The following is a 10,000-nucleotide window of genomic DNA, read 5'->3' on the forward strand; positions in this document are numbered from 1 at the left end:
TGTCTGTCTGTCTGTCTGTCTGTCTGCCTGCCTGACTGTCTGTGGGCTGCCTGCCTTCTGTCTGCCTGCCTGACTGTCTGTGGGCTGCCTGCCTTCTGTCTGTCTGTCTGTCTGTCTGTCTGTCTGCCTGTCTGTCTGTCTGTCTGTCTGCCTGCCTGCCTTTCTGTCAGCTGCCTGTCTGTCTGTTGGCTGCCTGCCAACCTGTTTCTCTGCCTGTTTGTGTGTCTAATTGGAAGTGAGTGCATGTTTATTGCAGTGTCTTTGGGAGTCTTAATGCTGAAGCAGTGACTTTCCTCCCCTGGCTAAAAACAATGGAGTCAGCAGTCTTCAGTCTCTGGCCTGTCAATGGAGTGATTGCAATCACACTGTCACTATCACTGATGCAGAGACACTCACATAGATTTCCCTTGCCAGCTTTCACTTTCTAATGTAAGACCGGCGGTTTGTGGAGAGAGAGACTCAAAAAGAACCTGAAGACCCGATGTATCTTGGAGAGAATTTTCAGGCAGCGATGTCATTACGTCACTACTGGAACGGAAGAGCCGGTGCGCTGCACCGATCATCATCATCAGCTACAGCGCAGCGGCAGAGCGGTAGTGGAGGGAGCCCAGACTCTCTCATCTCCACTGACTCCTTTAGATTCTACATGTAAACACAGATCACTGGGGGAATTCTAGAAGCCACAACGCGACATCAGACAGCAGCATAACGCCCTGGCGAGTCTCCCAGTCAGCGGAAACCTGCAACAATGTCTTCGTCTGTTAGCGAGACAGAGGAGGTGCGCGTCTCGGCGCTGACGCCTTTGAAGTTGGTGGGACTGGTGTGCGTGTTCCTGGCGCTGTGCTTAGACGTTGGAGCCGTGATGAGCCCGGCATGGGTGACCGCCGACGACCAGTACTGCTTCTCACTGTGGGAGGCGTGCTGGAAAGCAGCGTCGTCTGAGATCTGGCAGTGCAACAGCACGCTGGAGGCAGGTGGGTGAGACCCAGTGGCGCGGCCGTCATCTGTAGCCTAACCAACTAATTATAGCGCAGGATTCACCTTGCATTGTTTGTGGTTATTGGTTTCCATTCATACATAGTCTAACCTATGATAATATCGATGCTCTAAAGAGGGAATTGAGAGGCTGGTGTATAGTCTGCATAGGTGCAGTAAGTTGTGCCTTTACGGAGATTCAGTGAAGTCCTGTCGCCATGACAAAGCATCTCTTGTGGGAGTCTCTCTCTCTCTGACTGCCCGGTGCTCCTTTCTCCTCCGTCCCTCCGTCATTTGTTTGACGCTGATTTCCACAACCACCTCTCCGCTCCCTGGCCGGCCCACACAGAACGCCGGCTTCTCTTTATGTCGAAGACAGTCTATGTTTGTGCTTTTATTTACTAAGCAGACAGGGTAATTTTAGGATTTGATTTGGATCAGCTACTCTTCCTGGGCTCCAAACAGACCAGAGCAGCTCGAGGACAGAATGACATCCGTTTAAAATCCATGTAGAAATACACAAGGACCTGTGCTGTAAACCTCTCAGGACAAGCATATGATTTTACATAGACCAATTATTTAGGTCAGGTAGGGGAGGGGCGTTGTGTTGTGAGGTGTTGTTTTAAAGATTTTTTGCTTGGTACATTTTTGATGGAGGGGGGTTCCATGTAACCATGGCTCTATACAATATTGTCTGGTGGGGCAGGCATGTCAGTCAGAACTATATGTTATTTGATGATACAGACAATTTTGTATTTTCATCACAGTAATAAGAAGTAATAAGAAGTGACACAGTCAGTCTTTCATCTACTTTAAGCCAAGTGAGACTGGAATGCATCTTGTTGATATGAGCCCTCTGTTTACTGTGAAGGGCAAGAGGTGCTGCTCTGTTCTGGGCCAGCTGCAGCTCTCCTATGTCCTTCTTTACATCTCCTATTTCCTTCTTTACATCTCTCCTATGTCCTTCTTTACATCTCTCCTATGTCCTTCTTTACATCTCTCCTATGTCCTTCTTTACATATCTCCTGTCCTTTACATCTCTCCTATGTCCTTCTTTACATCTCTCATATGTCCTTCTTTACATCTCTCCTATGTCCTTCTTTACATCTCTCCTATGTCCTTTACATCTCTCCTATGTCCTTCTTTACATCTCTCCTGTCCTTCTTTACATCTCTCCTGTCCTTCTTTACATCTCTCCTATGTCCTTCTTTACATCTCTCCTATGTCCTTCTTTACATCTCTCCTGTCCTTCTTTACATCTCTCCTATGTCCTTCTTTACATCTCTCCTATGTCCTTCTTTACAGCTCTCCTATGTCCTTCTTTACATCTCTCCTATGTCCTTTACATCTCTCCTATGTCCTTCTTTACATCTCTCCTATGTCCTTCTTTACATCTCTCCTATGTCCTTCTTTACATCTCTCCTGTCCTTTACATCTCTCCTATGTCCTTCTTTACATCTCTCCTATGTCCTTTACATCTCTCCTATGTCCTTCTTTACATCTCCTATGTTCTTCTTTACATCTCTCCTGTCCTTCTTTACAGCTCTCCTATGTCCTTTACATCTCTCCTGTCCTTCTTTACATCTCTCCTATGTCCTTCTTTACATCTCTCCTGTCCTTCTTTACATCTCTCCTATGTCCTTCTTTACATCTCTCCTATGTCCTTCTTTACATCTCTCCTATGTCCTTCTTTACATCTCTCCTATGTCCTTTACATCTCTCCTATGTCCTTCTTTACATCTCTCCTATGTCCTTCTTTACATCTCTCCTATGTCCTTCTTTACATCTCTCCTATGTCCTTCTTTACATCTCTCCTGTCCTTTACATCTCTCCTATGTCCTTCTTTACATCTCTCCTATGTCCTTCTTTACATCTCTCCTATGTCCTTTACATCTCCTATGTCCTTCTTTACATCTCCTATGTTCTTCTTTACATCTCTCCTGTCCTTCTTTACAGCTCTCCTATGTCCTTTACATCTCTCCTGTCCTTCTTTACATCTCTCCTATGTACTTCTTTACATCTCTCCTGTCCTTCTTTACATCTCCTGTCCTTCTTTACATCTCTCCTGTCCTTCTTTACATCTCTCCTATGTACTTCTTTACATCTCTCCTGTCCTTCTTTACATCTCTCCTATGTCCTTCTTTACATCTCTCCTATGTCCTTCTTTACATCTCTCCTATGTCCTTCTTTACATCTCTCCTATGTCCTTCTTTACATCTCTCCTATGTCCTTATTTACATCTCTCCTGTCCTTCTTTACATCTCTCCTATGTCCTTCTTTACATCTCTCCTATGTCCTTCTTTACATCTCTCCTATGTCCTTTACATCTCTCCTATGTCCTTCTTTACATCTCTCCTGTCCTTCTTTACATCTCTCCTGTCCTTCTTTACATCTCTCCTATGTCCTTTACATCTCTCCTATGTCCTTTACATCTCTCCTGTCCTTCTTTACATCTCTCCTATGTCCTTCTTTACATCTCTCCTGTCCTTCTTTACATCTCTCCTATGTCCTTTACATCTCTCCTATCCTTCTTTACATCTCTCCTATGTCCTTCTTTACATCTCTCCTATGTCCTTCTTTACATCTCTCCTATGTCCTTCTTTACATCTCTCCTATGTCCTTCTTTACATCTCTCCTATGTCCTTCTTTACATCTCTCCTATGTCCTTTACATCTCTCCTATGTCCTTCTTTACATCTCTCCTGTCCTTCTTTACATCTCTCCTGTCCTTCTTTACATCTCTCCTATGTCCTTTACATCTCTCCTGTCCTTCTTTACATCTCTCCTATGTCCTTCTTTACATCTCTCCTGTCCTTCTTTACATCTCTCCTGTGTCCTTTACAGCTCTGCTGTGTCCTTTACAGCTCTGCTGTGTCCTTTACATCTCTCCTATGTCCTTCTTTACATCTCTCCTGTCCTTCTTTACATCTCTCCTGTCCTTCTTTACATCTCTCCTGTCCTTCTTTACATCTCTCCTATGTCCTTCTTTACATCTCTCCTGTCCTTCTTTACATCTCTCCTATGTCCTTCTTTACATCTCTCCTATGTCCTTCTTTACATCTCTCCTATGTCCTTCTTTACATCTCTCCTATGTCCTTCTTTACATCTCCTATGTCCTTCTTTACATCTCTCCTATGTCCTTCTTTACAGCTCTCCTATGTCCTTCTTTACATCTCTCCTATGTCCTTCTTTACATCTCTCCTATGTACTTCTTTACATCTCTCCTATGTACTTCTTTACATCTCTCCTATGTCCTTCTTTACATCTCTCCTATGTCCTTCTTTACATCTCTCCTGTCCTTCTTTACATCTCTCCTATGTCCTTCTTTACATCTCTCCTGTCCTTCTTTACATATCTCCTATGTCATTCTTTACATCTCTCCTATGTCCTTCTTTACATCTCTCCTATGTCCTTCTTTACATCTCTCCTGTCCTTTACATCTCTCCTATGTCCTTCTTTACATCTCTCCTGTCCTTTACATCTCTCCTATGTCCTTCTTTACATCTCTCCTGTCCTTTACATCTCTCCTATGTCCTTCTTTACATCTCTCCTATGTCCTTCTTTACATCTCTCCTGTCCTTCTTTACATCTCTCCTATGTCCTTCTTTACATCTCTCCTATGTCCTTCTTTACATCTCTCCTATGTCCTTCTTTACATCTCTCCTGTCCTTCTTTACATCTCTCCTATGTCCTTCTTTACATCTCTCCTATGTCCTTCTTTACATCTCTCCTATGTCCTTTACATCTCTCCTATGTCCTTCTTTACAGCTCTCCTGTCCTTCTTTACATCTCTCCTGTCCTTCTTTACAGCTCTCCTATGTCCTTTACATCTCTCCTGTCCTTCTTTACATCTCTCCTATGTACTTCTTTACATCTCTCCTGTCCTTCTTTACATCTCTCCTATGTCCTTCTTTACATCTCTCCTATGTCCTTCTTTACATCTCTCCTATGTCCTTCTTTACATCTCTCCTATGTCCTTCTTTACATCTCTCCTATGTCCTTATTTACATCTCTCATGTCCTTCTTTACATATCTCCTATGTCCTTCTTTACATCTCTCCTATGTCCTTCTTTACATCTCTCCTATGTCCTTTACATCTCCTATGTCCTTTACATCTCTCCTGTCCTTCTTTACATCTCTCCTGTCCTTCTTTACATCTCTCCTATGTCCTTTTTACATCTCATCTCTCCTGTCCTTCTTTACATCTCCTATGTCTCCTATGTCCTTCTTTACATCTCTCCTGTCCTTCTTTACATCTCTCCTATGTCCTTTACATCTCTCCTATCCTTCTTTACATCTCTCCTATGTCCTTCTTTACACATGTCCTTCTTTACATCTCTCCTATGTCCTTCTTTACATCTCTCCTATGTCCTTCTTTACATCTCTCCTATGTCCTTCTTTACATCTCTCCTATGTCCTTTACATCTCTCCTATGTCCTTCTTTACATCTCTCCTCTTCTTTACATCTCTCCTGTCCTTCTTTACATCTCTCCTGTCCTTTACATCTCTCCTATGTCCTTCTTTACATGTCCTTCTTTACATCTCTCCTATGTCCTTCTTTACATCTCTCCTGTCCTTCTTTCTCTCTCCTATGTCCTTCTTTACATCTCCTCCTTACATCTCCTGTCCTTCTTTACATCTCCTGTCCTTCTTTACATCTCTCCTATGTCCTTCTTTACATCTCTCCTATGTCCTTCTTTACATCTCTCCTATGTCCTTCTTTACATCTCTATGTCCTTTACATCTCTCCTGTCTTTTACATCTCTCCTATGTCCATCTCTGTTTACATCTCTCCTATGTCCTTTACATCTCTCCTTCTTTACATCTCTCCTATGTCCTTCTTGTCCTTCTTTACATCTCTCCTATGTCCTTCTTTACATCTCATCTCTCCTATGTCCTCCTGTCCTTCTTTACATCTCTCTCTATGTCCTTCTTTACATCTCTCCTGTCCTTCTTTACATCTCTCCTATGTCCTTCTTTACATCTCTCCTGTCCTTCTTTACATCTCTCCTATGTCTTCTTTACATCTCTCCTATGTCCTTCTTTACATCTCTCCTATGTCCTTCTTTACATCTCTCCTATGTCCTTCTTTACATCTCTCCTATGTCCTTCTTTACATCTCTCCTATGTCCTTCTTTACATCTCTCCTATGTCCTTCTTTACATCTCTCCTATGTCCTTCTTTACATCTCTCCTATGTCCTTCTTTACATCTCTCCTATGTCCTTCTTTACATCTCTCCTGTCCTTCTTTACATCTCTCCTGTCCTTCTTTACATCTCTCCTATGTCTTTACATCTCTCCTATGTCCTTTACATCTCTCCTGTCCTTCTTTACATCTCTCCTATGTCCTTCTTTACATCTCTCCTGTCCTTCTTTACATCTCTCCTATGTCCTTTACATCTCTCCTATCCTTCTTTACATCTCTCCTATGTCCTTCTTTACATCTCTCCTATGTCCTTCTTTACATCTCTCCTATGTCCTTCTTTACATCTCTCCTATGTCCTTCTTTACATCTCTCCTATGTCCTTCTTTACATCTCTCCTATGTCCTTTACATCTCTCCTATGTCCTTCTTTACATCTCTCCTGTCCTTCTTTACATCTCTCCTGTCCTTCTTTACATCTCTCCTATGTCCTTTACATCTCTCCTGTTCTTCTTTACATCTCTCCTATGTCCTTCTTTACATCTCTCCTGTCCTTCTTTACATCTCTCCTGTGTCCTTTACAGCTCTGCTGTGTCCTTTACAGCTCTGCTGTGTCCTTTGCAGCTCTGCTGTGTCCTTTACATCTCTCCTATGTCCTTCTTTACATCTCTCCTGTCCTTCTTTACATCTCTCCTGTCCTTCTTTACATCTCTCCTGTCCTTCTTTACATCTCTCCTATGTCCTTCTTTACATCTCTCCTGTCCTTCTTTACATCTCTCCTATGTCCTTCTTTACATCTCTCCTATGTCCTTCTTTACATCTCTCCTATGTCCTTCTTTACATCTCTCCTGTGTCCTTCTTTACATCTCCTATGTCCTTCTTTACATCTCTCCTATGTCCTTCTTTACAGCTCTCCTATGTCCTTCTTTACATCTCTCCTGTCCTTCTTTACATCTCTCCTATGTCCTTCTTTACATCTCTCCTGTCCTTCTTTACATCTCTCCTATGTCCTTCTTTACATCTCTCCTGTCCTTCTTTACATATCTCCTATGTCATTCTTTACATCTCTCCTATGTCCTTCTTTACATCTCTCCTATGTCCTTCTTTACATCTCTCCTGTCCTTTACATCTCTCCTATGTCCTTCTTTACATCTCTCCTGTCCTTTACATCTCTCCTATGTCCTTCTTTACATCTCTCCTGTCCTTTACATCTCTCCTATGTCCTTCTTTACATCTCTCCTATGTCCTTCTTTACATCTCTCCTGTCCTTCTTTACATCTCTCCTATGTCCTTCTTTACATCTCTCCTATGTCCTTCTTTACATCTCTCCTATGTCCTTCTTTACATCTCTCCTGTCCTTCTTTACATCTCTCCTATGTCCTTCTTTACATCTCTCCTATGTCCTTCTTTACATCTCTCCTATGTCCTTTACATCTCTCCTATGTCCTTCTTTACAGCTCTCCTGTCCTTCTTTACATCTCTCCTATGTACTTCTTTACATCTTTCCTGTCCTTCTTTACATCTCTCCTGTCCTTCTTTACATCTCTCCTATGTCCTTCTTTACATCTCTCCTATGTCCTTCTTTACATCTCTCCTATGTCCTTCTTTACATCTCTCCTATGTCCTTCTTTACATCTCTCCTATGTCCTTCTTTACATCTCTCCTATGTCCTTCTTTACATCTCTCCTGTGTCCTTCTTTACATCTCTCCTGTGTCCTTCTTTACATCTCTCCTATGTTCTTCTTTACATCTCTCCTATGTCCTTCTTTACATCTCTCCTATGTCCTTCTTTACATCTCTCCTATGTCCTTCTTTACATCTCTCCTATGTCCTTCTTTACATCTCTCCTATGTCCTTCCTTGCATCTCCTGACTACATAACCAGGCCATAGTCCAGATCAAACCAGAGCAGGACTTGTTTGGTTGAATGTGGTGTTAAAAAAAGCAGAGCATCTCGATCAGACAGTCCTCAAATATTTACTTTAAAATGTGTATTTTTCTTGCCTCAGCCATGTTCCTCCCACCCCTGTGCCTGGCTTACAAATTCACCTCCCGGTGAAACAGTTGAGCTTTACGAATCCGTTTATCATCTAAAACTAGAATATGGACGGTTCCAGAACGGCTAGATGACACGCGGAGGAACTCTTTGGGGAGGGGGAACCTTATTTGCTCATTAGAGATGAGCTTTGGGAAGCGTGTGATTTTTTCCACGCCAGCTCACCAATCCAGCTGGGGCTTTTCCGTTCCGCTTTTGGTTTCTAGAAATTAGTCTTTGTTGAATTCCCACGTTTGCCCTCTTTCAGACAGCCAGCAGCATAACTTTGAGCAGCAAATTCCCAGTGGGGCAAATGCCTGGAGATTAGTTACTAGGGCAACTGGGTGCTACATTCACACACTTGGTTCTGATCTGATGGGGTCTCCTTTTTCCCAGAGGGCTGTGAAGACTGAACCCCTCTTCTGAGCACAGAGTCCTGTCAGGTCACTTTCACAATTATACATTTCCTCTTTTCACATTTGTCTTCATTTCTCAGACATTTTGTATAAATAGTTTATCTAGATTTTATTCCGTTTCTGCAGTTGTTTTATGTTGTTATCTGGTGTAATTTACATTTGTTGAGGCCATATATTATATTTTCAGTCTCGGCTCTAAATGAATATGTTGATGTTCTTGACAGTATATGATGTTTCAAAATTCTTCTCATCCACTGAAAGTGCAGTCTGGACTCATCCCGCTGTGGCCTGTGGCAGGCCTCTCCATCTCCCCATCTGTCTGTCTCTCTCCCACTCCATCTCCCCATCTGTCTGTCTCTCTCCCTCTCCCTCTCCATCTCCCCATCTGTCTGTCTCTCTCCCTCTCCACCTCCATCTCCCCATCTGTCTGTCTCTCTCCCTCTCCCTCTCCATCTCCCCATCTGTCTGTCTCTCTCCCTCTCCCTCTCCACCTCCACCTCCCCATCTCTCTCCCTCTCCATCTCCCCATCTCTCTCCCTCTCCATCTCCATCTCCCCATCTCTCTCCACCTCCATCTCCCCATCTCTCTGTCTCTCCCTCTCCATCTCCCCATCTCTCTCCCTCTCCATCTCCCCATCTCTCTCCCTCTCCCTCTCCATCTCCCCATCTCTCTGTCTCTCTCCATCTCCCCATCTCTCTGTCTCTCTCCATCTCCCTCTCCATCTCCCCATCTCTCTGTCTCTCTCTGTCTCTCTCCATCTCCATCTCCCCATCTCTCTGTCTCTCTCCATCTCCCTCTCCATCTCCCCATCTCTCTGTCTCTCTCTGTCTCTGTCTCTCTCCATCTCCATCTCCCCATCTCTCTGTCTCTCTCCATCTCCATCTCCCCATTTCTCTGTCTCTCTCCCTCCCCATCTCCCCATCTCTCTGTCTTTCTCCCTCTCCATCTCCCCATTTCTCTGTCTCTCTCCCTCTCCATCTCCCCATCTCTCTGTCTCTCTCCCTCTCCCTCTCCATCTCCCCATCTCTCTGTCTCTCTCCCTCTCCATCTCCCCATCTCTCTCCCTCTCTCCATCTCTCCATCTCTCTGTCTCTCTGTCTCTGTCTCTCCATCTCCCCATCTCTCTCTCTCCCCCATCTCTCTGTCTCTCTCTCCCCCATCTCTCTGTCTCTCCATCTCCCCATCTCTCTCTCCCCCATTTCTCTCTGTCTCCCTCCCTCTACAAGGTGTGTTTGTGTGTTTCAGACAAATCAGTCAGTGGAAACCGTAAGAGACCATTTTGTAGAGAGAGAGAGTTTATCCCATGTTTAGACCAGAGGGGGTTTTCTGTAATGACGATTCTGCCAATTAGAAATTCAATTAAAATTCTAATAGTTTAATGACAGCTCTATCTCTTCTGTAGATCTCACTATCTGATTCAGTGCTAGTCCAAC

At 43.7% G+C, this 10,000-nt stretch overlaps 1 protein-coding gene across 1 annotated transcript in view; it reads left to right on the top strand.

Moving 5' to 3' along the window:
• Positions 1-478: 478 nt before the first annotated feature.
• The window catches only part of LOC135567157 (transmembrane protein 47-like), a 30,360-nt gene continuing 20,838 nt past the window's right edge, over positions 479-10,000 (top strand). Inside the window, exon 1 of the mRNA XM_065014598.1 lies at positions 479-974. Coding sequence (XP_064870670.1) covers positions 749-974 — 226 coding nt within the window. The 5' untranslated portion in view covers positions 479-748. The remainder of the gene's footprint in view (positions 975-10,000) is intronic.

The sequence above is a fragment of the Oncorhynchus nerka genome, unplaced genomic scaffold, assembly GCF_034236695.1.
Source record: "Oncorhynchus nerka isolate Pitt River unplaced genomic scaffold, Oner_Uvic_2.0 unplaced_scaffold_2493, whole genome shotgun sequence".
Lineage (NCBI taxonomy): Eukaryota > Metazoa > Chordata > Actinopteri > Salmoniformes > Salmonidae > Oncorhynchus > Oncorhynchus nerka.